Source organism: Sciurus carolinensis, chromosome 16, assembly GCF_902686445.1.
Source record: "Sciurus carolinensis chromosome 16, mSciCar1.2, whole genome shotgun sequence".
Lineage (NCBI taxonomy): Eukaryota > Metazoa > Chordata > Mammalia > Rodentia > Sciuridae > Sciurus > Sciurus carolinensis.
The window spans coordinates 64,091,689-64,116,847 of record NC_062228.1 but is presented as its reverse complement, the minus strand read 5'-3'; the positions used below and the strand labels follow the sequence as shown (position 1 = coordinate 64,116,847).

The following is a 25,159-nucleotide window of genomic DNA, read 5'->3' as shown; positions in this document are numbered from 1 at the left end:
TCTCTGTGCCTGGAGGTCCTTGAACTCCTGGGCTCCAGTGACCTCCCTCCTCTCCCTCCCACAGAGCCAGGACTGCAGGTCCTGCCCCTGGGCCCAGCTCAGGAAACACAGAGGGTACTGGTGAAGATGGGAAGGAATATTCAGAAAACAAGAGAGAGCAGAGAAAACCACATTCACATCAGCAGAATAGACTGTGAGTCAACACAAGTCTTGAGACACAGAGAAGGACATTAAGCAGTATAAAAACGTCAACCCATCACCCACCTGTGACATCATGGAGACACCCCCACCCCACCAGCACTCAGATACACAAGGAAACAGAGCTGGGTGTGGCCTGTGCCCAGGCTGTGATCCCAGCACTTGGGAGGCTGAGGCAGGAGGGGGAAGTTCAAGGCCAGCCTGGGCAACGTAGGGAGACCCTGACTCTAAATAAAAATAAGAAGGGCTGGGGATGTGGCTCAGTGGCTAAGTGCCTCTGCCTGCAACAATCCCTGGTACAAAATGCAAAAAACCCAGGCAGATAGGAGGGGAAGCTGAGAAAGGCGGTGATGGGAGGTGCCCAGGTCCCACCTTAGTGCTGGACACACATCCAGGCAGGACCCGTGAGCACACAGGACCTGAGGCAAGAACACCAGAGAGCAGCTGGGCTGAGGGAAGAGCCAGCCAACCTCCAGCACAGCCAGGGCCTCCGCAGGGCCCACCTGGGCAGGTGCAGGACGGGCCCCACAGATTTAAGACACTGTGGCCTCATCAGGCACCTTCTCAGACCTCAGTGGAAGGATCTGGAAACTGGTCCTGAGAGGGAGACCAGAGCCCACCAGGGGCTTCCTTGAACCCCCTTGGAACAAAGAGGACATCAAAGGGGGATTAGAGAGCCTTTCAGGACAAACAAAAATAAAACCAGGACACGTCAGAACTTTGGGGAAGTGCTGGGGTTGGGTCAGTGGGAGGTCACTTACTCAGCATGTTGGAGCCCTGGGTTCCCTCCCCAGCCTGTGGTGGGGGAGAAGGAAAGGAGGAGAGGAGGAAGGGAGGGGAGAGTTGGGGAGGGGAAAGGTCAGGGGAGAGTATAGGAGGGGTAGGGGAAGAGAGAGGACAGGAGGGGAGAGGGGATGACCGTTGATGACCCCAGACCCCAGAGGATCCTTCCCTGTGGCTCCTCCTCCATGTGGGGAACCCTCCATTCTCCTCTTCTGCTCTTACGAGAAGAGCTGTGCATTTCAGACATGGCAGGGACAACCTCTGAGAGCTCAGAGCAGAAGGGCCTCACGGAGTGGGCACCAGCCCAGCACCACCAACCTCTCCCGGCCCAAACCCAGGCTGGCCTCCTGCCCTGGAGGAGAAGCTGGCTGAGCCCGTCCGTGTCCAGACCCTGCTGACCCCACACTCCAGGTCGTGAGGTGCAGAGAACGGGCTCCACACTGGACGCGGGGTCTGGGAGGCCAGATGTCCCTATGCAGGATGACACCACAACGGAAATGAGCTGGCACTGAGCTGGAGCCTGGCCCCCGAGGGGCACCCTGCCCAGGAGACAGGGGTTCCCAGGAGGCAGGAGGCCTCAGATTCCATCCCACGGAGATGAGGGGGGTTCTGCTGCTAAGGAGAGGGGAAGCCCCGAAGGGGACCATTTAGCAGAGGACATCCACACCAGCACCAGGAGGAGAGGCGAGGAGCTCCCTGGTCCCTGCCCCTCTCTGTGCCCCCAGCAGAGCTCCAGCTGACTGCACAGCCAGGTGCTCAGGGTCTGCTGCTCTGTGCCCACCTGAGGGGGGACCTGCATCTTCCCTAAACCATCTCCAGGGCTGGGAGACCAATGGCCCCAGCCAAGACCCAAGAACCCACCACCAAGGATGGACAGAAGGTGCCCCTGAGAAGGGAGGACCTACCCCAGGTCACCCTCAGCTGGAAGGGGCAGGCTCAGGAGGGCACCAGGTGCACTGGCTGCTGCCTCCTGGCCCTGCAGGGATGAGGACAGATCAGGCAGACAGTGGAGGGGTGAGGACAGGCACCATTGCTGTCTGAGCTCCTGCAGGGAGCCCAGGCCCACCCACACAGTGCTGGGGAAACAGGAGACAGGATACCAGGGGGACAACAGTTCCCCTTCCTGTGGAGCTGTTATTGTGACAACCCATGACAGGCGGAACCAAGCCTCCAAGTGGCCACATCCTGTGACCCTCTGTCCATGCTCTATGACCTCCTCCATCTGCAGAGCCAGGACCTGGGCAGGAGATGCCGTGACCCCCACACTCACGGCTCTGCTCTGCCTTGGTGAGAAGTGAAGAAGGGGAGGGGACACCCTGTTCTGGGAGGGACTCCAGCCCACAGCCAGGCCCTGGCCAAGAGGGGACTCAGGGCCCAGGAGGCTCTGGGGAGGAGAGGGCCTGCTCAGGCCTCAGGGCTCCCCTCTCACAGGAACTCTCTTCCAGGGCTGAGTCTGGGCCCCGGGACCCGAGGGCAGCAAGGTGAGTGTCCCCAGCTGGCCCAGGTCCTGCTCCTCCCTGGGGACCAGGAGCCACCCTGGGCAGTGGATGGAGAACAGCAGCTGTGGGCTGAGGCTGGGGAGCCTGGAGGGAGCTGGGCTGAGGGCTGGGATCTGAGGGGCTGTGCTGGGACCCAGCCTCTGATTCCCTTGCAGGGACCCTCCCCAAGCCCACCCTGTGGGCTGAGCCAGGCTCTGTGATCACCTGGGGGAGGCCAGTGACACTCTGGTGTGAGGGGACCCTGGAGGCCGAGGAGTACCTTCTGGAGAAAGATGGAAGCTCAGTGCCCTGGGACAGACAGAGCCCACAGGATCCCAGGAACAAGGCCAAGTTCCCCATCCCAACCATGACTGAGCACCATGCAGGGCGATATCAATGCCACTATCACAGCCCTGCTGGCTGGTCAGAGCGCAGTGACACCCTGGAGCTGGTGGTGACAGGTGAGAGGACACTTGGGGTCCCAGCCCCTGGCTCTGTCCTCAGGAAGGGGTCTGCTCCCACTTGTCCCTGTCACAGCCCAGCTGGGGACAGTGTGGAGGAGGGAGCCCATTAACACCTGCCTCCTTCTCTGCTAGGATCCTACAGCAAACCCAGGCTCTCAGCCCTGCCCAGCCCTGTGGTGACCTCAGGAGGGAACGTGACCCTCCAGTGTGGCTCACGGCAGGGATATGGCAGGTTTGTTCTCACTAAGGAAGGAGGACACAAGCTCACCTGGACCCTGGACTCACAGCTGACCCCAGTGGGCAGTTCCAGGCTCAGTTCTCTGTGGGCCCTGTGAAATTTCTTAATAAAATAGTAGCAAATCATATTCAAGAACATATTAAGAAGAATGTTTATCATTACCATGTTTGTTTTATCCCAAGAATGCAAGGATGTTTTAACATAAGCAAATCAATAAAGAAAATCAATACCACATATAGAATTAAGAACAAAATCACTTAGTCATTGCATTAGATGCAGAGAAATCCTTTGACAGAATTCATCACCCATTCATGATAAAAACACAATTCCAATCACAATAACTTTAAAAAAATTTTAAACACCTAGGAAAAAAATTAATCAAGATAGTGAGGGTCTCTCCGAGCATGCATCCTGTGCGTGCACACACGTCCCGCTCTATTCCTTGGAATACCCGGGAGCTGTGGGAGCCCTTGCTTCCTGCATTTCCCCTTTCCCCTCTCCTCCTCCCTAGGATTCCTGATCTGCTCCTTGTCCAAACAGAGTCCCTTTTCTCCAGTCAGGGCATCCCAGAGCTCTGTCCTGAGTACTTTTGGTAGCTGGCACAGTGGCACATGCCTGTAATCCCTGCTCCCTGGGAGGCGAAGGCAGGAGATCACACGTTCAAGGCCGGTCTCTGCAGCTGAGGCAAACCCCGTCTCCAAACCTAAAAGACGCGGCTGGGATGGGCTCAGTGGTAGAGCAGGCCCAGTACCCATGAGGCCCGGTTCAAACAGGTCCCACTACATAAATGATAGTGAAAACTGCCTTTGGTCAAGTCCTCCCTGGGAGGCCGCTGCAGCCCTAGGCACGCCCATCAGGAGGAGAGCCACCCTGGCCGGGACTCTGAGGGCGGCTGGCAGGCAGGTGGACACGCAGGCCCCTGCTCTCCCAGGTGAGCACCATGGTGCCACCAGGGCCCCAGATCTGCCACAGCCCCTGGAGCTGCGGCCTGGGGCAGCGGGGCAGCCAGAGCCCACCGTGCGGTGCTGCCAGCAGCAGCTGCGTCCTCTTCACCAGGACCCCCCGGTTGCTTTAACCGCCCACCAGATCAGAGTCCTGCCAAAGCCAATTCTGACGGGTTTGCCAGCTAGTGGCCCCTCGTGGGGAGGGCCAGGTCCTGAGCTTCCTTGCTCTGCAGTGTCTGCTGCCTGTGCCGCTCGCTCCATGGCCCTTGGTCTTCAGGATGAGTCACCTGGAGTCCCCACCCGACTCCAGGACCAGCTCTTTCCAGAGCCTTCGCTGCTGCCGCTGCCTTGGTCTCCTTCACTTCCAGCAGAGCTTGGGTCCCTCCATCCGCTCCCGCCATGCGCCTCCCCACCCTGGCCTCTCATGTTCGGGACTGGGGTTGAACCCAGGGCTCCACCACAGAGCCGCAGCCCCAGCACTTTGTACTTTGTACTTTGAGTCAGGGTCTCATTGAGCTTTGACGTCGCTGAGGGCCTGGCTGCGTTGCTGAGGCTGGCTTTGAACTGGGGATCCTCCTGCCTCAGCCTCCCCGGCCTCTGTGACCACACGAGTGCAGCCTGTGACTGGCGTCTGCCTCCTCCTCAAACTCAGAATGGACTGGGGACCTGGTGAGTCGGGGCTCTCTCTCCAAGCACTGTCCTCGGGGCTCTTTTCCAGTCCGCTCCGTCCTGGGCCTGCCTGGGTCTCACTTCCAGGTCCCTGATTTCTACCCACCGTCTCCTCCTGCTGTGGAACGGGCTCCTGAGGTTTTCACTCACCACTGCACGAGCCTGAGATTCCTGCAGCGCCTGCTTTCTCCCCAGGCCGCCCTGCTGGAGTCGCGGGCGCCACCCCTGCGATGCCTGAGGCTCCAAAGCCCACGGCTGAGGTCCCTGTGTGGAGGTCAGGTCCCAGCCACCAGCAGGCCCAGGCTCAGTCCTCAGCTCCTCAGAGAGGGAGCCCATCAGGCCCCAGCCGCTCAGCGTCGGCTCTGCCTGCTCCCTGGGTCCCCGCTCCTCCAGCACCTTCTCCTTGGCTTGGGCTGCGCCCACAGGCCCAGCGTGCACCCCACTCCCTCTTCTGGGGTAGCAGCAGGAGCAGGCTTTGGAGTGTGGCTCCCGTCAGCTCCGGGCTCTGCGACACTGTCACCCTCACCACCCCAGAGCCTCCCCCCCACGGTCCTCACAGCCCCACCAGGCACTGGAGACCACGCCCCAGTCACCCAGGTCCTCGGACCAACAGAGAGCAGAGGTCACTGCAGTGGGAACAAGCAGGACAAGAAGACTGGTCAGGGGACGTCCCCTCGAGGCTGACCAGGACTGTCACCCTGCGTGGCGTCTTCGGTGGCAGCCTCTGGATCGGTGCTCCGTGGCTCCTTAACCAGGGCCTGGGGCTCCTGTCCAAGACGGGGTCCCACCCATGGGAGGAGGGAGCTGAGAGGGAGAGGGGACTCGGGAGCGAAGGGGACTTGAAACAAGCGGGGAGACGGGAGGAAATGGAGAAGCAGAGCCCCGCTCGGGCCAGGGAACCAGGCGCCCCTCCGTGGGGCCTTGAGTCTCCCAGCACCTCCCAGGCTCCTCTCCTGGGTTGTCCTGTGACACCCGCTGGTGGCTCCCGCCAGCCCAGCATGGAGGGGAGGCACCCCAGCCCTGGGCGTTTCCTCCCCGGCAGGGCTAACGCCAGGCAGTGCAGCCGGAGCCCTCCTGCCCACGACCCCTGGCCATCGGCACAGCCCAGGCCTGGAGAAGGCTCCAGACGCCCTGTCCACGCCGCCACGCCAGCCCTCCTGGCCCGGCCCAGCCTGGTCCTCTCAACCCTGCAGAGCCGGCTCCCCCGCCCCTGGTCCCACCCTCCATCCACCTCGTCCCTCCCCAGCCCACCGTCCACAGCTCTGCGGCACCTCGGCCGTTGACACTCAGGCCAGAGATGCTCTCGACTGCTGCACAGGACAGTCCTGCTCTAGAGCCAACGCTGCACACGACACTGCCCAGGGACACAGGCCGCATCCACCCCGCTCACGGCCGCGCCCTGAGCCCACCTGACATGGAGGGCTGCTGTCCACAGCCTGGACCCAGGAAGACGAGGAGCCCCTCCTTCCTCCACAGGGCAGACCCGTTGGGCCATCAGCCCACAGACCCCAGGGACCACCCGGCAGAGGGCCGACCAGAGCGCTCCAGGGTCGGCCTGGCGGACGCCGCCGTGGTCCCCCAGGGAGTCCCTCGTTCCTGTGTGGCGGAGCATCCAGAAGAGAGCCCTGTTCCTGCTGTCCCTCTGAGCTCTGCCCAGGCCCTTCCTCCTGAAGCCCATTGCTTCAAGGTGCCCTGGACCCGGGCCTCACCTGGGACCCCCGGGCGCCCAGGTCCCAGGCAGCTCCAGATGGGTGACCTCGGCCTCCTCCTGCAGCCCCTCCTGCTGGCCCACCAGGTGCCAAGCTGTAGCTGAGTCCTGGACGGTCAGAGAGGTTCTGCCCTCGGCCTCCTGGGGGACGGCAGGCCCTGCCCTGCTCCGAGTCACCCTCGCGGTAGGGACCAGCGGCTCTCAGGCGCACGACCCCAACTACTCCACCTGTGAAGCCCTGCATTTCCATGAGCACAGGGGCCAAGGCACAGGAGTCCAGCCGCGTCGGTGCACGTAAACAGCCACCATCCGCCGGCCGCACCACGGGGCACCAGTGGGTGAGGAACCCGGGCCTGCCGACCCCTCAGGGAGCCCCAGTCAGGAGACCTGGACCCGAGGATACGCGCGTCACATCAGAACACCAGACACGGGGATTGACCGACCCCATGGGAACCCTCCTCAGGGCCCGCGGAAGGAGGGCACCCCACGGCTGAACACCAGGCACCTGGTCCCGGGCAGGGCCCTTGCCCAGGAACCTCCACAGAGGGCAAGCTCTGACTTCTGTCCCCGTGGGGCTTCAGCAGCGTGTGGCTTCTTCTGCCTGCGAGGACCAACCACGGCCCCCTCCAAGCTGACCCTGAAACCCAACCCCTGTCAGCCCACATCCTCTGCTGGATGGGACAACTCTGTGGGACTGCTCCTTAAAACGCTTCTCTGGGGTCGGGCTCTGTGGTGCACCCCTGTCATCCCAGCAGCTGGGGAGGCTGAGGCAGGAGGCTCAGGAGTTCAAAGCCAGCCTCAGTAGCTTAGCCAGGCACTTAGCAACCTAGTGAGACCCTGTCACCAAATAAAGAATTAGAAAGGGCTGGGGATGTGGCTCCGTGTGAAGCAGCCCGGGGTTCCATCCTCAGCACCAAAAACACAACCTTTTCTGCCCAGCAGCCCCCAGCACCCTGGACATCCTGGTAGCAGGAGAGGGACCCCTGCCTGGTCCCACGTCCTGCTGGTCTGCTCTCACCTCTGGCTCAGCGTCCTGCGACCCTGTGGCACTCTGACCCTGTCTTCGACCTTCCATGACCTATTTACACATCATGGTGTGAGGGGTGTGTGACCTGAGGGTTCAGAGGTTAGAAATTAAGATGGAATCACAGACCTGTTGACGAGGGCCGCGACCCAGGGGACCGCGAGGGTCCATTCTGGCCCTGCTGACGGTGGTGTTCCCTGTGGATCTACTGCTGTCCAGCCACCACCACATGGTGGAGACACACACGTGTTGGGTCCATGTCCTCGACACAGCTCGCCCAGGACCCCCGTCCACCCTGGCTCGTGTGTCCAGGAAGACGGTCTGCCTCGCTGGCAGCTCTGGCTCCCGGGCCTGCCTGCCTGTGGTGACCGCTCGCAGGCCTGGGGTGCCCGGCAGAGGAAGAGAACCTGCACCCAAGAGCTCAGCAGAGGGAGGCAGCCCAGGCCACGGTCTAGAACTGGAGTGAGACTGGGCAGGGCCCCTGCCTGAGGCCCTGTAGGCCTCCCTGGTCAGGCTGGTGAGGTGGGGACAGGCCAGGCAGCAGAGCACAGGGCCGCTGGGCTCAGACCTGCTCTGAAAGGTCCAGAACCTCTGCTTCCTCAGCCCTGTCCTCGCGCACAGCCCAGAGCCCCGGGGGCGGGACGGCCCCCTCCAGTGCAGCCGCTGAAGAGGAACCTCCAGTTGCAACACCAGCCCAGAGGCCGTCGGCCACTGACCCCAGGCTCGGCTCTGCCCACCGGGACCATGGCAGGTGGCACCCAGACCCCTGCTCTCACCGCCCTCCTCTGCCTGGGTGAGCTCTGGGGACAGGGACGGGCCCCTCCCGGGCTGCCCCTGAGAGCCTGGAGCTCAGGCTCAGAGGACCAGACCAGGGAGAGGATGGCGCGCAGGTCGCGGCTGAGGCAGAGCAGGCGTGGCGCCGTGGTGGTCCCGAGACCCCTGGGTTCACCTGGGGACCGTCTCAAGGGCCTGCTCTCTTCCAGGGCTGTGTCGGGGCCTGTGGGTCAAGAAAGAGGCAGGTGAGTCTCAGGCCTCCTGGTTCAGCCAGCGAGCCTCCTGGGGGCTTGGGAGAGGGGAGTCCGTGGCCTGCGGTGGTGGCCAGTCTGAGGGCCTTGGGCTGACCAGCAGGCAGGGAGACCTCCCTGAACCCCAGGTCCCATTCCTTTTCAGGAACCCTCCCCAAACCCCTCATCTGGGCTGACCCTGGCCCCATGGTTGCCACGGGGAGCCCAGTGACCATCTGGTGTCAGGGGTCCCTGCGGGCGGACACCTACCGTCTGTTCAAAGCTGGGGACCCTGCATATGACACCTGGGCCCCGTGGGACTTCAGTGACAAGGCCAGCTTCCCCCTCGGATCCGCACACTGGGACACCGCGGGGCTGTACCACTGTGCCTATGGCATCTCGGGCAGCTGGTCCAGGCAGAGTGACCCCCTGCAGCTGGTGGTGACAGGTAGGAGGGAGGAGCTGGCCCCTCCCCACTGTGGGCTCCCCTGGCACCCTTTCACGAGCTGTCCCCTCCCTCAGGAATGTACAGCGCACCCCTCCTCTCAGCCCACCCGAGCCCCGTGGTGGCCTTGGGAGAGAAGGTGACCCTCCTGTGCAGCCTAAGGGACACGTCCGGCACGTCCTACCTGCTGAAGGAGGGAGGAGCCGCAACACCCCAGCCCATGGCACCGAGCCTCTCTCAGGGGAGGTGGCTCAGCCTGTTCTCCCTGGACCCCGTGACCCACACCCACGGGGGCACCTACAGGTGCTACGGCTCCTCCAGCCACAATGGCTTCCTGTGGTCACAGTCCAGCAACCCCCTGGAGCTCCAGGTCACAGGTGAGGACCTCTGCAAGCCCCACCCTTTCCTGGGCCCCAGAAGGACCAAAGCCGTGAGCCAGGGCACCCTGATGAGCTGCCCAGTGACCCGGATCTCCTGGGGCAGAACCACAGGGCAGGAGCGTGGGGTGGGCACCAGGAATGCCCTCCTGCAGGCCCCAGCGGGCACACGGAGTGTCCCTGTGACACCACTGTTGTGTGCTCAGGTGTGTACAGGCAACCCTCCCTCACAGCCCAGCCCGGCTCGCTGCTGCTCTCTGGGGACAGCATGACCCTCCAGTGTCACTCGGGGTCCAGCTTCGACAGATTTGCTCTGGTCAAGGACTCAGAGCCCACAGTGCCCCCGCACCTTGACAGGCAGCACAGTCCCGTCTTCCCCCTGGGCCCCGTGGGTCACTCCCAGGGGGGCAGATACAGATGCTATGGGGGACACAGCCTCTCCTCCACGTGGTCAGCCCCCAGCGCTCCCCTGGACATCCTGGTAGCAGGTGAGGAGCCCTGCCCGTCCCCACGTCCTGGTGGTCTGCTCGGGTGCTGGGCCAGGGCTCTGGCTGGTAGTGGTGGGGGTCCAGCGGAAAGGTCCAGCAGCAGAGGCTGAGGGGCGGGGGGAGAGGGACGGAGACACTGAAAAACTGGAGAAGCCCAAACAGAGAGGTGCAGAGAAAGGGGACCCAGAGTCCCAGGGGCAGGTCAAGGTCAAGGGCACACGGCAGGGGCTGCTCCACACACCAGGCCTTCCTCCTTCCAGGAATGTACCAGAAACCTTCCCTGAGGGCCCACCCAGGGCCATCAGTGGCCTGGGGGCAGAATGTGACCCTGCAGTGTCTTTCTGAGGTCGGGCTTGACACCTTCCTCCTGTCCAAGGAGGGGTCAGGGGCTCCTCCCCAGCGCCGCCCCGGGCAGAAGAGGACTGCGCCTTCTCAAGCCAGCTTCTCGCTGAGTGCTGTGACCTTGGTCCACGGGGGCACCTACAGGTGCTACGGCTCAAACAGTGACTACCCCTACCTGCTGTCCCAGCCCAGTGAGCCCCTGGAGCTCGTGGTGGCAGGTGAGGTCCCCATTCTTTCCTGTGCTCACGGTCAGTTCCAGGTCTGTCCCCAGGGGAGCCCAGTGCTGGGGTCGGAGGAGACCCCAGAGGAAGGGACAGTGAGAAGAGGAGAGGACGGGGCAGCTCCCTCCTGGGCCTCCCCTCCAAGCCTCAGTCCTGAAGCCCTGCAGGGACTTGGTGGCAGAGGGTGGCTGGCAAGGCTCAGGGGAGACCACCAACAGAAAGGCCAGAGGGACCCCTCTCCAATGTCCCACCTGTCTCCAGGTGCAATGGCCCCTCACCACAGGACAAGGCAGGACAGGAAGCAGCACAGGCCTCCATCCCAGGGGCCAAGACCTCTGTCTGTGGTACAGGGGTGGGTGGGGACCTCAGGGCCCGGGACTCAGGACTCAGGGGCATTAGGGTGAATCAAGGCACAGGTGGCACTGGGCCCAGCCTGGGGACGAGCAGCCAACCGAAGTGGGAGAAAGGGAGCCAGCCCTCACCTCCCACCCACCCCAGGAGGCCCTGAGGAGCAGCCCCTCACCCCCATGGACCCAGGACCCCAGAGTGGTAAGTGAGGGGCTCTGGCAGGAGGTGGGTCCCAGGACAGGGCTGAGCTGGGTGGAGGGTCCTCCTCTGGACACGCTGACCTGGACCAGCCCCTCCCCTTGGGCTCAAGTCCCCAAGTGCACAGGAGAGGCCTGGCCCTGACCTTCAATTCCCCTCAGTGCTGACCTTGGCTGTGCCCTGCTGGAGAGGAGGCACCCAGGAAAGCCCCAGGACCTGAACCTGCAGGCACTGTCCCCTCTGTGCAGTGACAGTGACCCTGTGCAGGGAGGGCTCAGGGCCATCAGGGTGTCCAGGCTCCTTCCCTGCAGCTCAGGCTGAGCTCTGGTGGAGGGAAGGAGACTGGAAGTCAGACTCCCCCAGCTCAGGCCCCAGCTCTGCTGCTCCTGCTGGGGACCTGGGTGAGCCTCAGTTTCCTCATAGCTCTGTGCCTAGAGGACTGAGGCCATGTGGTGTGATGGACAGGGTTGCAGGTGACTTCTGCCAAGGCCCAGCATGCTGTGCGCGAAGTGGCCTCTCTTCATTCATAATGTCCAGGGACTGGGAGGGGCCAGGAGGTTCCTGTCCAGGGTCAGAGCCTTTCTCCAGCTTTTCCTCCTGCTCTTCCTCCTCCTCCTCTGACACAGGGGTTGTGGGCCCCGAGAACCAGCCCTCACTGCTGGCCCTGGGCCCTCAGCTGGGGAACAGGTGGAAACTCCTCTCCAGGGAACATGACCACCTGGTCCAGAGTCCCAGGCTGGGCAGAGCACACAGGACAGCAGAACCCCTGAACCAGGGACCACTTTCCCCACCAGCCCTGAGCTCTGGGGCTCAGCTGAACTTGCTCCAGCGTGACTCAGACACAGTGCTGAACTCACAGAGCACAGTGAGGGTGACGAACCAGGGAGAGGAGCAGAGGGGACACGAGCAGCAGGGAAGGGCTCTCAGGGGCTCCGTAGAGTCCTGTGTGAGAAGAGCCCAGGGTGGGGGTCCAGGCAGGACAGGGTCCTCGACTTCACACAGCCCCTCCTCTACCTTGATTCTCAGGAGACACTGAGACCTTCCGCCCATCACAGAGCAGCTCAGACCCCAGGACAGGGAGTCAGGAGGATTCTCAGCCCTGGGGCTGGTTCTGAGGGTCCAGTGCTGGCTAGGGGGGCGGCTTTCCTGGGTGGATGTGGGGGATCCTGGGGTGATTTGGGTCTGCCCTGACCTCTGCCCTGTGTGTCCACATTCCCAGGCTCCCCTCCCCAGGATTACACAGTGGGGAACCTCATCCGGATGGCCATGGCTGCCTTGGTCCTGGTGGTCCTCGGGATCCTGCTGTTTCAGGCTCAGTATGACCAGAGAGGGACCCAAGATGCAGCCAGGAGGTGAACAGCAGAGAACAGGCAGCACCCAGAGTGCAGAGTGGGAGATGAAGGACCATCCAGAGGTCTGCAGACCACCTGGCTCAGCTGGGGCTGCACCCTGACCCTGTCCAGGCAGCAAAGGTGGCTGGGTCAGGACGGCTGGGTGCTGGCTGCACAGTCTTCCCCACAGTGCTGTGAGCACACAGGGCTGGCCCACCGCTCTCTGCAGCCCTCCAGGAGCCTGTCCCCCTCGGGGGCTGTCTGTGCAGCTTCCCTGAAACACGGGAGGTGGAGCCACAGGCTGGTGTCTGAGGACTGAGTAACGGGTGCTGGTACTGTGGCATGGCTCTGAAAAAGTCATGTGAAAAACCCGGGAGTCCTGCTGAGTGTTTGCTGTTACTGTCCACGTCCCTCCTGGCCACCTCCACGTGCCCAGGTATCACCAGGTCACCCAAGTGCTGGCTCTAAGTCCAGATTCCTCTGCTCACTGCGGGTCTTAGAAACCATCCAGCTGGAACTTCTAGAGTCCCCTGTCTGGCATGGCTCCCTGGGTCCTGCAGGGTTTCCTTTCTTCATTGAATCCCTAGGTCCTCGCGTTGCCCATGGTGACACTGTGAACAAGCTGATCCCCTCCTTCCTCCCACCCGGACACCTAGCTCCCCTCACTCCTGTCCCTGGGTCCTGGGGACAGGAGCACAAGGCGGAGCCTCAGGGGCTCCTGGCTGCCCTGATGGAGTGGGAGCAGGTGGCTTCTCACCTCAGCTGGGACCTGGGCCTTGGCTCTCTGGGCTCTTCCTAGTCAGGGTGAGGCTCTGCCCCTCTCCTGACTCACTGAGGGCTTTTCTCTGACAAATGCTGTGGACCCTGAGCAGGGCTTTTCCTCCAGCTGTGAGGTGACTTGCAGGGCACGTTCCTTGTCACCCGTTGCTGTGATGGATCACATTAATGGACTTTGGATGATGAACTGCTCTGCACACCTGGGACACGCGCCCCTTGGTCACGCTGTGTGACTCTTTTGCACCTGCTGGTTGGATTTGCTGAGCAGGTGTGTCCCCCTGAGCCCTCGCCCTCCTGCTGAGAAACGCATCACTGGGCAACACTGTCCTGCAAACACCACCCAGGGCCTCACACGGAGCCCCAGGCAGTGACGTCACTAGGTGACCAGGCCTCTGGGGACCCAGTCAGGAGGTGGTGTGCTGGACTGGGATGCTGTGCACTGAGGGCCTCTTCTGTGGAGCGTTGTGCCCTGTGTCCATGGGGATGTCCAGGGTGCTGTCCTTCCCCGGGAAGTCCTTGTGTGGTGTGGTGTCAGATGCTGCAGGCCTCTGGGAGTGACTTAGGACGCTTCCCTCTGCTTCCTCTCCTGGGTGGGGCACAGGATGGCACAGCGTCCCCTCCAGAGCTGGCGGGGCTCCTCAGCACCCACCAGGCCTGCCCTTCATTGGTAGTCCACGTGGCTGCTGGAGGTCAGTGTGCTGACCCAGGACCTTGGCTTAGCATTTCCTCAGGGCAGGTCAGCTGCCAGCAGGTCCCCTAGAGTGGGCATGAGCCAGCTCCTCTCTGTCTCCACCTGGGAGGGGACCTGGCAGGGCAGGGCTGGGGGCTGCTGCTCTCTCTCTCCTCCCTTCTCTCTCCCAGCCTCCAGCTGCCCCCTGGGTTCTGAGTGGTCCTGGCAGAGCCTGTGTCCCTCCCTGTGCAGGTGGTGAGGTTTCCACCACTACCTGGCTTCCTGCAGCCTGAGCTCAGTGCCCAGGGTGGTGCTCCTGCCTGAGTCCTGTGGGGTGCCCCTGAGCTTCCTGGGTCTGGGGTTCAGTGTCCCATGGGTACTGGGAACCCCAGTCATTTTTGAACCCTCTGAGTCCGCTGTGTCCTTCCCCTTCCTCCTCTGGTGCTCCGGGGTGCACAGGTGACACCTGTGTCCCTCAGTCCCTTGAGCTTCTGGTCTCAGCACTCTTGACGTTTCCACTGCTACAACATTGAGCTGAGAGTCTGCCCTCCGTGGTGCCACCCTGCGATATCCTGCAGTGGTCTTCTCCCGCCCATGCTAGCCTTTCTGGTCTCTGGGTGGGCTTGCTTGAGGCACTTTCCTGGGATGCCCATCTCTTCTTGTGAGCTGTCACTCTATCAGCCAGAGTGCTGGGCACCTTCAGTGTTACTGTCTTAGATTCCTGGTCTCATCATTCCTTATCCCTGCCCTGTGGGCTCGGAGTGTGGCCCTGAATTTCTAGCTGTGTCTTGTCCTGTGCTGCCTGGGATCCACCTCCTGATGGGTGGACCTGTGCTGGACTAGGCCAGCCCTAAAACACCTGTTAGTAGGTAGGGGAGGTGCAGGGACCCAGCTTGAGGAGACTGCAACCCTGGGGGACGAGGTCTCCTCTCAGCCCTCCAGGTGCTCTTGGTCAGCATTTTACAGCTATTTGTGCACAGAGGCTTAAGATGCCAGCAGAGAGTTACATGCTGGTCTTCAGCACAGGTCGTCACTAACACTGGACATACACATAGTTCTGAGGAAGCAAGGGACCCTTTGAGGCTCTGGTCTTGCCCAGCCTCTCTCTGTATCAGCAGCCCCCATCCTGCAGGACGCAGGATCCTCCTATGTTGATGTTGCAGAAGACATGCTTGTGGACATGGGCTCCTCCAGCTGTCTGCAGTGTGCACCTGGAGTCCCCTGCTCTGGCTGGTGTGCTCCTGGAATCCCCTGCTCTGGCTGGTGTGCACCTGGAATCCCCTGCTCTGGCTGGTGTGCACCTGGAATCCCCTGCTCTGGCTGGTGTGCACCTGGAATCCACTGCTCTGGCTGGTGTGCACCTGGAATCCCCTGCTCTGGCTGGTGTGCACCTGGAATCCCCTGCTCTGGCTGGTGTGCTCCAGGAATCTCTTGCTCTGGTTGCTGTGCACCTTGAATCATGTGCTCTGACCAGGTCTCTCAGCATCTCCCTTGGGGTGGTGGTTTCTCTATACGGGGTTTTCAGGATACCTAAGGAGTGGGGCATGTGAGGGTCCAGCAGTGCAGGGTCAGCTCTCTGTCTCACTGTGAGCCGCTTCCTCTGGATGGGAGCTTCACAGTGCATCTAAGGATTTATGTCCCACATAGGGGAGACCCAAGGGCTTCAGTGGATGGAGCTGGCCCGGTTTTTCTTGGTCAGTGAGGCTGTGGTAAAGCCCAGCAGGTGGGCTGTGCAGCTCCTTCTCCTGCAGAGCTGTGACAAGGACAGAGCACCCAGCATTGAGCCTTCAGTGGACACAGCATTCGTCCACCTTGACCTGGGCCCCAAGCCTGGATCCTCCCAGGTCCCAGCCTCCCCAGAGCACTTCCCAAGGAGCTTTGCAGATCATCCATTTGGAGACCTTCCCATGCACCCTCCACCACTGACCCCAATTCCCTCTGCAGTGAGGGTTTGTGAGGACCTCCTCCAGAAGAGGAAACTGAGGGTCAGAGAAGGGTATTAATGCCCATGGACACAAGGGCAAGGGACGAGGACAACCAGACAATTTTTCTTCTGGTCGCAGAATCTGCAGCCAGGGTTCTGTAGACACAACCCCAGTCCTTTCTATTTTTTTTATTTTGAGGCAGAGCCTTGCTAATTGCTTAGGTCCTAACTAAACTGCTGAGACCAGCCTCAAACTTGCCATCCTCCTGCCTCCGTCTGCAGAGTTGCAGGGATTGCAGAACCTCAGGAACTTTAAAGATCAGCTTCTGCCCTGCAGACACAGCGCTCAAACCCACAGGTTGTTCCCAGAGGCGAACACACAGCACTGGGTGGAGATGACCACAGGCCCAAGCGGAAGTGCACCCAGAGGGGCAGGAACGACTGGGTGTTTCTCAGAACAGGGGAGAGGGTGTGCTGGGTGGAAAAGGGAGATCAATGGGGCAAAGATTGGTACAAGACAAACCCCACTGCAGAATCTTGACAGGACACTTGTTACTTATGTGTTTATGGTACCAGGGATTGAACCCAGGGGTGCTTCATCACTGAGCCTCTTCCCAGCCGTCTTTGGTTTTAATTTAGACCCAGGGTCTCACCAAGTTACTTAGGGCCTCATGAAGTTGCTGAGGCTGGCCTTGAACTTGAATCCCCCTGTCTCAGCCTCTTGAGTCTCGGGGATTACAGGCAAGGGCCATCGTGCCCACCTTTTCTCTTTTCTTCAATTTCCCTCTCTCTCTCCCGCTCTCTCTCTCTCTCTCTCCCTCTCTCTCTCTCTCCCTCTCTCTCTCCCTCTCTCTCTCTCTGGGCTCATGTCCAGCATGAAGCTCCAGGTGAGCTGCACAGCCAGGTGCTCAGGGTCTGCTGCTCTGCCTTCACCTGAACAGGGAGCAGACATCTCCCCACAGCATCTCCAGGGCTGGGAGGTGACTGGCCTTAGCCGGGGGCTCACAACCCTGTGACATGCACAGGCTGAAAGACAGATGGAGCCCCAGGGAGGCCTGAGAGGGGACGACCAGCCCAGGTCACCCTCACCTGGAGGGGGCCAGCTCGGGAGGCCTCCAGGGGTATTTGCTGCTGTGTCCCTGGAGGGATGAGGACAGATCAGGCAGACAGGGGATGTGGTCAGAGGAGACCCAACTCTGTCTGAAGGGTCTGCAGAGACCCTGGATCCTGACACATCCCATCCTAGGAACACAAGTCCAAGCTGGGGGCGGGCAGTCCCCCTCCTGGCTGCTGGTGTGAAGGCCCAGGACAGGGAAGGACTGGCCCCAAAGGGCTGTGTTCACCCCTCTCCTGACACAGAGCTGTGGCCATGGCAGAGCCCAGCAGGTGGCACAGGCTTCCTCCCTCCCCTGGGACAGCGAGGGGGCTTTGCTCTGTCCTGTGCTGCAGGCCCCTGGCTGAGCTCCTGGAGGTCAGTGTCATGCTCTAGGGATTCCCTGGACTGAGCTCCCTTGAGGGCTGAAGCCTCGGCACTGTTCACACGTGGCTTCCACAGTTGATCCACCACAGGATTTCCTATTCTGGAAAAGGAGCTGAACAGAAACTTCTCAAAAGATGTAGAAAGGGCCAAAAATACAACAGCCCTGATGAACTTCTCTAGCCAGCAGAAAAAAGCAAGGCACTAGGGTCCATCTCACCCAGGCAGGATGTCCATCCTCATGAAAATAAAAACAATAAGTTCTTTCTCATGAAAAAATGTAACACTATGTCTCTCTTTCATTTTTGGTGTGTCTATGGCTGTGTCTTCAAGCTCAATTCACTATTCTCTCCTACTGCAGTGTTTAACTCACATCTGGTTACTTCTTTTTTTTTATTTATTGTAAACAAATGGGGTATAACTTGTTTCTCTGGTTGTAGATGAAGTAGAAGCATACCATTAGTGTAATACACATTTACATAGGGTAATTGTGTTTGATTCATTCTGTTATTTTTTCCTTCCTCCCACCCCTCCACCCCTGTTTTACCTCTATACAGTCCCTCCTTCCTCCATTCTTCCATCCTCCCACCCCCCATTATGTATCATCATCCACTTATCAGCAAGAGCATTTTCCCTTTGGTTTTTTGAGATTGGCTTATCTCACTTAGCAAGATATTCTCCAATTTCATCCATTTGCCTGCAAATGCCATAATTTTATTATTCTTTGTGACTGAGTAATATTCCATTGTGCATATATACCACAGTTTCTTTATCCATTCATCAATTGAAAGACATCTAGGTTGGTTCCACAATCTGGCTATTGTGAATTGAGTAACTATGAACATTGATGTGGCTGCATCACTGTAGTATGCTGATTTTAAGTCCTTTGGGTATAGACCAAGGAGTGGGATAGCTGGGTCAAATGATGGTTCCATTCCAAGTTTCTAAGTAATCTCCACATTTTTCTCCAGAGTGGCTGCACTAATTTGCAAACCCACCAGCAATGTATGAGTGTACCTTTTTCCCCACATCCTCGTCAACACCTGTTGTTGCTTCTATTCTTGATAATCGCCATTCGAATTGGGGTGAAATGAAGTCTTAGGGTAGTTTTGATTTGCATTCTCTTATTACAAGAGATGTTGAACATATTTTCATAAATCTGTTGATTGCTTATAGATCTTCTTCTGTGAAGTGTCTGCTCATTTCCTTAGCCCATTTGTTGATTGGGTTATTTCTATTCTTGGTGCAGAGTTTTTTGAGTTCTTTATATATTCTGGAAATTAGTGCTCTATCTGAAGTAGGAATGGCAAAGATTTTCTCCCACTCTGTAGGCTCTCTCTTCACATTACTGATAGTTTCCTTTGCTGAGAGAAAGCTTCTTAGTTTGACTGGTTATTTCTTAATGGAAGGTTTTATCTCTAGAAGTTCCATTCAGTCCCTCCCTGCAAACACAGACTTTTTATAACATCTTCTATTTATGTGCTAAACTTTGAAAATACAGAACTCAGTTGTAATCAATAGTTGGGTTTGTTTTGTGCTAGGACTTACCCCAGGGCCGCACACCTGCTACCCATGTGCTCTACCACTGAGCAACCCCCTGAACCCCGAGAACAACTGTTGTAATGTCTTTCTCTACCAATTCTAACATCTGGGCACCTGGCATAGCTACCACACACCTCGCAGAGGAACCTCAGGGCCTCAGCAATCCACGGGTCACTGTGGGGGGCCCGGGAGCATGAGATCAACTCCAGGTTGGCTTCTGTGGAGGTGAGCTGTGTTTCTGCTCCACTGCCTGTCTGGTAACCTGTGACTGACGCCAGACAGTGTTTCCTCCCATTGTTGGTGCTCAATACATTTGAACTCCTGTCAGTATTATTAAGCTTTGTTCTAGAACTCAGACGAGTTCTGGAAGCAGCTTGTCCTCTATGTATTCCTTGCAATACAGCAAACTACAGCTGCGTTTCCCTAGAGGTGCGCAGTCCTCACCACTGAAGCAGGGCCCCATGCACCATGGGCTCTGCCAGTGTCCTGCTGCCCCTCCAGGGAGACTGGATGTGGCTGGGAAAGGCCCTGGCCCTGCACACAGCAGGCACTGCTCTCCCTGCTCCCAGGGCTCATGCTTCAGCCTCCCACAGCGCTGCAGGTTGGCTCACGGCCCTCCTCAGCTCCATGTGGCCCCTGTGCACCCAGGCCTCGGGCCAGCCCCGTAGTCCCAGGCTCAGGCCTTCCCTCCACATCCAGTCATCGTGTCCACCCCACTGACACTAGGGGGTCCAGTACCAGACCCAAGTCCACCCACCTACAGACACAGGCTCAGATAAGTTTGCCCCAGGACTCCAGAGACAAACCCATATGAAGGCCCCACCATGACACCTACCTGGAGTCTCTGGATGGCTTGCTGGCTGTACCCTTCAGGGCTCTCTAGAGGAACAGAATCAACTGGATGTCTGATCATTAAAAGGGGATTATTTGATTGGCTTACACGACCACAAGGTGGATGGTCCACAATGGCTGTCTGCAGGCTGGAGACCTGGAAGAACCAGCAGCCGCCCATCCAAGGGGAGGGAGTCCCAGAACAACAGTGCCACCCTACCTAGTCCAAGACCACGGCTTCTGGAGACTCCCTCTAGAGTCAGTGTCAGAGTTTGCTTTGGAAGAGTGAAGAAGGGAGGGTCCCATGTCCTCAGACAATAGGAGCAGCGATCCAGAACCCATTCGAGAGAGTCAGGAATGCATCTGCATCTGCTTCCTTGTTCTTCCAGCTTTTACTTTATCCTAGACACCATCCTGTGGGGGTGCTGCCCACACGGAGGCAGGGTCTCCACTTCAGTTCACTGTCCACATTCCAATCATCCCTAGACAGGCCCTCAACGACACACCCAGAAGCCTCTCAATCACCAGCATCTCTTAATCCAGTCACGGTGACAATTCACATTAATCATACACTGGCAATGGCGGCCCTTGCCAAAGCCTGTCTACAAAGGCTGGAATGTGTGTCTACTTCTTCAAGACACCAGTGCAAGGCCACAGGGGTCATGAATGATCAGGGACAGGTGGCACCACCCATGGAACTAAGGAACCTACCAGGAACTGACCCTGAGGACATGGAGATCTGCAAACTACCTGGGGAAAAGCAAAATAATTATCCTAAAGTGGCTCAGTGGCCACAAGAGAATTAAAATGAAAATAAGGAAAACAAAATACACAAAAAACATAGAAGGTCCAAAAAAGGAATTAAAGCCATAAAGAGGATCAATGAGATAGTTTGAAGTTAATCCAGTGACTGAAGTGAAAATTCTAGAAAGAGCTTCAACAGAAGACTTGACAGCATAGAAGAAAGAATCAGTGACCCTGAGGACAAGACACTTGAAGTGACCCAGAGGAATGAAAGGAGGAGAGATACAAGAGAATGAGGACAATCAAGAGGGACCCTGTGCACTCAATAGCAGGCTTAGTGGGGGCAGAGAAAGGAGCAGGCCTTGACAATTTCCTGACTCGTTCTGAGTTTGGAATTAGTTTGCTCCTTGTCTTCCAGGGCCATCTGAGTGCATTTCGATTTGTATTTGGGATCTTCCTGTGTTTTCAGTGTGGCCATCAATGCCATGAACGTTCCTCCCAGCACCACCTTCCTAGTGACCCAGGCATTGCTGTAGCTGCACCACTGAGAACCGTGAGCAGGGCCTCGGGCTGCTCGGCCTCAGAGGGGCTTGGGGTCAGCCAGGCCCACACGATGCTCTGGTGAGCAGGGCCAGCCGGCAGCACGAGCAGGGCCAAGGCGTCCCCAGCTCCCCAGCTGCCCCTCCCTCTGCCGTCCTCCTCTTAGCAGCTCCTGATTCTAGAGCATCAACAGCAGCCAGAGCCAGAGTGATGAGCCACTGGGAAATTCCCTCCAGGGGACAATGAGCCACCACCCAGCCAGGGGACCAGGGCCAGTGTGACCTGCCCAGCACTCAGGGACCCTCTGTGCTGCCCTCAGGGACCCTCTGTCCTGCCCTTGGGCCATGCCGTCCAGGGACACCCAGGGACCTCGTCCAGGTGGGCGTGGCTGGCTGGTCCTGCTGCCCTCATCAGCTGCCAGGCTGGACACTCAGGAAGGGGCGCCCTGCTGGTCACATGAGCAGGACTTGGGGTCTGAGCACAGGAAGCTGAGGTGCCTGAGGAAGTGGAAGGCCAGCTGGAGGCACGTCCTGGTGAGGTCTGCTGAGGACTCAAGGGCAGCCACCTCTGCAGTGGCTGCTCAGGTGTGCAGGACAGAGGTGTCCTCTCAGCCCTGAGGAGGAGACCGCCTTTTAAAGCCTTTTCTCCTCAGGAGGTTCGTGCAGAGACCCTCTGACCCAGGCTGCTGCCTGAAACACCAGCTCTGCCCTCAGGGCCTGGGCTTCTGCCTGGAGGCCTGAGTCCCACCCCAAGGCTGGTCCTAGAACTCAAGCTCACAGGGAGCCAGGACTCTCCACCTACTCCACCCTGCGGTTCTGAGACTCCCAGAGGATCTCTGGTTCCTTCTCAAACCCTAAGAGGATCAGGGGCAGATGGTGTCGGGACCCCAGTCCCAGGCTCAGAGCTTCGAGGCATGAGGGTGAGGTCAAGGCACAGGTGACACTGGGGCCCAACCTGGGGACGAGCAGCCAGCTGAATGGGGAGCAGGCAGCCCAGCCCTCACCTCCCACCCACCCCAGGAGGCCCTGAGGAGCAGCCCCTCACCCCCACGGACCCAGGACCCCAGAGTGGTAAGTGAGGGGCTCTGGCAGGAGGTGGGTCCCAGGACAGGGCTGAGCTGGGGTGGAGCAGCCTCCTCTGGACACGCTGACCTGGACAGCCCCTCCCCTTGGGCTCAGAGTCCCCACGTGCAGAGGAGAGGACTGGCCCTGACCTTCAATTCCCCTCAGTGCTGACCTTGGCTGTCCCTGCTGGAGAGGAGGCACCCAGGGAAGCCCCAGGACCTGAACCTGCAGGCACTGTCCCCTCTGTCACCTCCCCTAGGCTGCCCCAGACCAAGAGGTAGCCAGTCCTCTCCTCCCAACAAGGTGTGGAGGGGCGTCCCCTTCATCCCTGAGTCAGGGCCATTTCTGGTCATGTGGACACATCAGAGGGAGAGGACTGGCTGCAGGATGGCCACATGGGTCCTGTCCCCTCCAGGCCCCGGGTCCCAGGCTCCAGCCTCACCCCTGTCACCACTCTGCCCTCACTCCAGGGGACTGCATCTGAAGCCCCCAGGTGTGACCTACCCCAGATGAAAGTCCTCAAGCTCAGACAGGGGACAGCCACACCTCCTTCCTCCCAGGGACAGGGGCCTCCTGATGAGCCCAGAGTCTACACGCCCTGTCCTTCCACTAGCCCAGGACACCACTCAGACCCACACTGCCAGGAGGGGGACAAGGGGACCTCAGCAGGCACAAGGCAGCCCAGGGACACTCAGCTAGGGGTGACATGAAGGGCCAGGAGCAGCTGAGACCTGCTGGGAGTCACCATAACAGGTAGCAGACTGGGCCACGTTGAGCAGTTTAGTCTCTAAGTCACCAGCCAGTAAAGTTTAACTGGGGTCCAGCCATAAGGGTTAAGGGCAGAGCTCAGAAAGGGACAAGCTCACAGGATGGCGCACAGCAAGAAGAGGCTCCCGTGGGAAAGCCAGTCCAGTGTATTATCTACTCCAGGGTCATATCAAGTTACCTAGGTTACAGGTGCAGTTAGCTTTGCACACGTGCAGATCACACAACCTGCTTGCCTCTCAGAGTCCACTAGTACCAAAGGTTATCATAATAAGGTAATGTCTCCAGGCCTCAAGGACAGAGGGGTCATGGAGCAACTCTAAGCCACTCAAACAGAGTGCCTTTTGTCCTGAGGACTTTGCTGGACTGGAAGGACTTTGCTCCTCTCTACATTACTGACCTGAAATCCCTACAACTCCCCTGTTTTGTTTTGTATGGTCTTTTGAGTAGACATGACTTGTCTTCGTTTAAGGAAGGTGGAGGGAGAAAGCAAGGCAGCCATTGGCAAAAACAACCACAGCACGCTAAGGCCACAATCAATAAACCTCCTCCAATGAAAAGCTGTTAGACCCAGGTAGAATTTGGTAGCCATGAGATTAACCAACCTAATAAATCCCAAACTCTATCATCTTGTTGTACCTTTTCTACAATGTCTTAGATGGTCCAATTCTCTTTGAATGGGGTTCCCATTCTCACTTAAATTGAAACAACACATGTTGTTAAAATTTTGCTATCCCATAGATGTTGTAACAACAACAAATAATCAATAGCAGTCCTGTTATCAAGAATAACTTGATGATACAAATTTCAGAAGATTTAATTTCCAAGAAGTATGGAGGCACCATCAACAGGGATACAATGACAGAAATAACACAATAATAGCCAGCATAGTTAGAGAATTTTGGGTAAGTTTGGCAAACAGAGCTGTAACCAAGTTTTTTGGATACATTCTAAACCCATCTGAACTAGCAATTGTACAGCAGATGTTGTTAAACCCTTTTTATCCCCCCAAGTCACTAGATGATTAGAAGACAGTGGGTCTTGGGCCTCATGCTCCTCTTGGAGCTTCCTTCTTTGAATCAGGGTCCTTTTCATCCAGGGTCAAAAGGAATTTGGGAATTGGATTGTGAAATCTCCATTGCCAATTCATGATGAATGACAGGTCTCACACATCTGGCAGGAATCCAGACAGAACCTGTACGAGTAAGAACAGCAGCATATCCCCTCCCCCAAGGAATCAAATTGTGGGGTCCCACCATATTGGATCTGGTGGAACTTGGTATTTTACATGAATCTTTGGTAGTGGTTCCTTAGGGGTAAAGTGCCTGTACAAGGCAGAGGACAAGAGATGTGTATTATCTTCATAATGTACATTAAGAGCACTTGTTGTGAACAAGGCAATATTGAGAGCATTATTAACATCAGCAAGGCCAGGAACCCTGTTTTGATTTTGTTTTCAAAGACATGTTTTTAGTGTGCGATGTGCACATTTGACTAAGGCCTGTCCAGTAGGATTGTGAGGAATTCCATGAGTTGGAATTATATTCCATTGATTACTAAACTGAGCAAAGACACTAGAAGTATAGGCAGGGGCATTGCCAGTTTTTAAAGATGAGGTGTTCCCATGGTGGCAATGGAAAGGAGCACGTGAGAGATACAGGCTGAGACCTTCTCTAAACGATGTGCACTGACCCATATAAGACCTGGGGATGTAGCTATGGTACCATGTCCAAAAGAAAAGGGGTGGAAGGGAGGAAAGTGAGTCACATTCATCTGCCCGAGAGCATTAGAGTGTAAACCTTGAGGGTTCACAGTTTCCCAAGTAGGGGAAGGAAAGGGTGTGCAACGAGAGCAATATTAATGATGAAACGGGCCTGTTGAGAGGAAATAGAAAGGTCTTCATTAAGGAGCGAGCATTTTGATGAAAAAAATTATGGGATTCCACAGCATCTGGAAAGAGAGGATAAAGCGATTTTACAGCAGTATCAGCATGAGCATTTCCTTCAGTGAGTGGTCCAGGAATCTTCGTGTGGCTGCCTATGTGAGCAGGAAATACTGCAGCTGTAGGACCCTGAAACAGAGATTGGAGAGTGATCAACAGGGATAGCAGATTAGAGTCCAAGTGAGGTGACAGAATTGCAGAGGAAATGGGAGGCCTCAGTTTGGCTAAACACTGAGAATCTGCAATGATGTTTCGGGCAGTGGGAAACATACAAAGAGCCAAAATAATACTAGCTAATTCTGCTGCTGAGGGGAAGCTTGAGACAATGTGTAATAATCAGTCCATTTCTCATCAGTGAATATAGATACCACATCCCGTCATTTTCCTCCATCAGTATAAACAGTAATCTTGCTGGAAACTGGAATGGAGGAGATTATAGAAGCAGCATGAGAGACTAGACACAACAAGAAAGCATTCACCCAGAGGTGCATGGGGAGCAATAGGAGCAAAAATCCAGTGAAGACAGCCTGATAATATGAAGGAAATTGTAAATACTGTCAATGTAAAGTCTCCCCGTAACTAAGATAAAGTACATGAATGTCCGTTCCCATAAGAGGTAAAAT

The 25,159-nt window shown here is 57.7% G+C and overlaps 2 protein-coding genes across 2 annotated transcripts in view; both read left to right on the top strand.

Annotated features, from left to right (window-relative positions):
• Positions 1-12,285, top strand: part of LOC124966983 (leukocyte immunoglobulin-like receptor subfamily A member 6) — a 35,110-nt gene extending 22,825 nt beyond the window's left edge. Inside the window, 12 exon segments of the mRNA XM_047528896.1 lie at positions 2,427-2,462; positions 2,636-2,920; positions 3,056-3,217; positions 3,220-3,254; positions 8,128-8,299; positions 8,490-8,525; positions 8,677-8,958; positions 9,033-9,332; positions 9,539-9,820; positions 10,081-10,380; positions 10,882-10,932; positions 12,149-12,285. Coding sequence (XP_047384852.1) covers positions 2,427-2,462; positions 2,636-2,920; positions 3,056-3,217; positions 3,220-3,254; positions 8,128-8,299; positions 8,490-8,525; positions 8,677-8,958; positions 9,033-9,332; positions 9,539-9,820; positions 10,081-10,380; positions 10,882-10,932; positions 12,149-12,285 — 2,078 coding nt within the window.
• Positions 1-25,159, top strand: part of LOC124967140 (leukocyte immunoglobulin-like receptor subfamily A member 6) — a 140,441-nt gene that overhangs the window by 74,188 nt on the left and 41,094 nt on the right. The window contains 1 exon segment of the mRNA XM_047529196.1: positions 21,785-21,835. Coding sequence (XP_047385152.1) covers positions 21,785-21,835 — 51 coding nt within the window.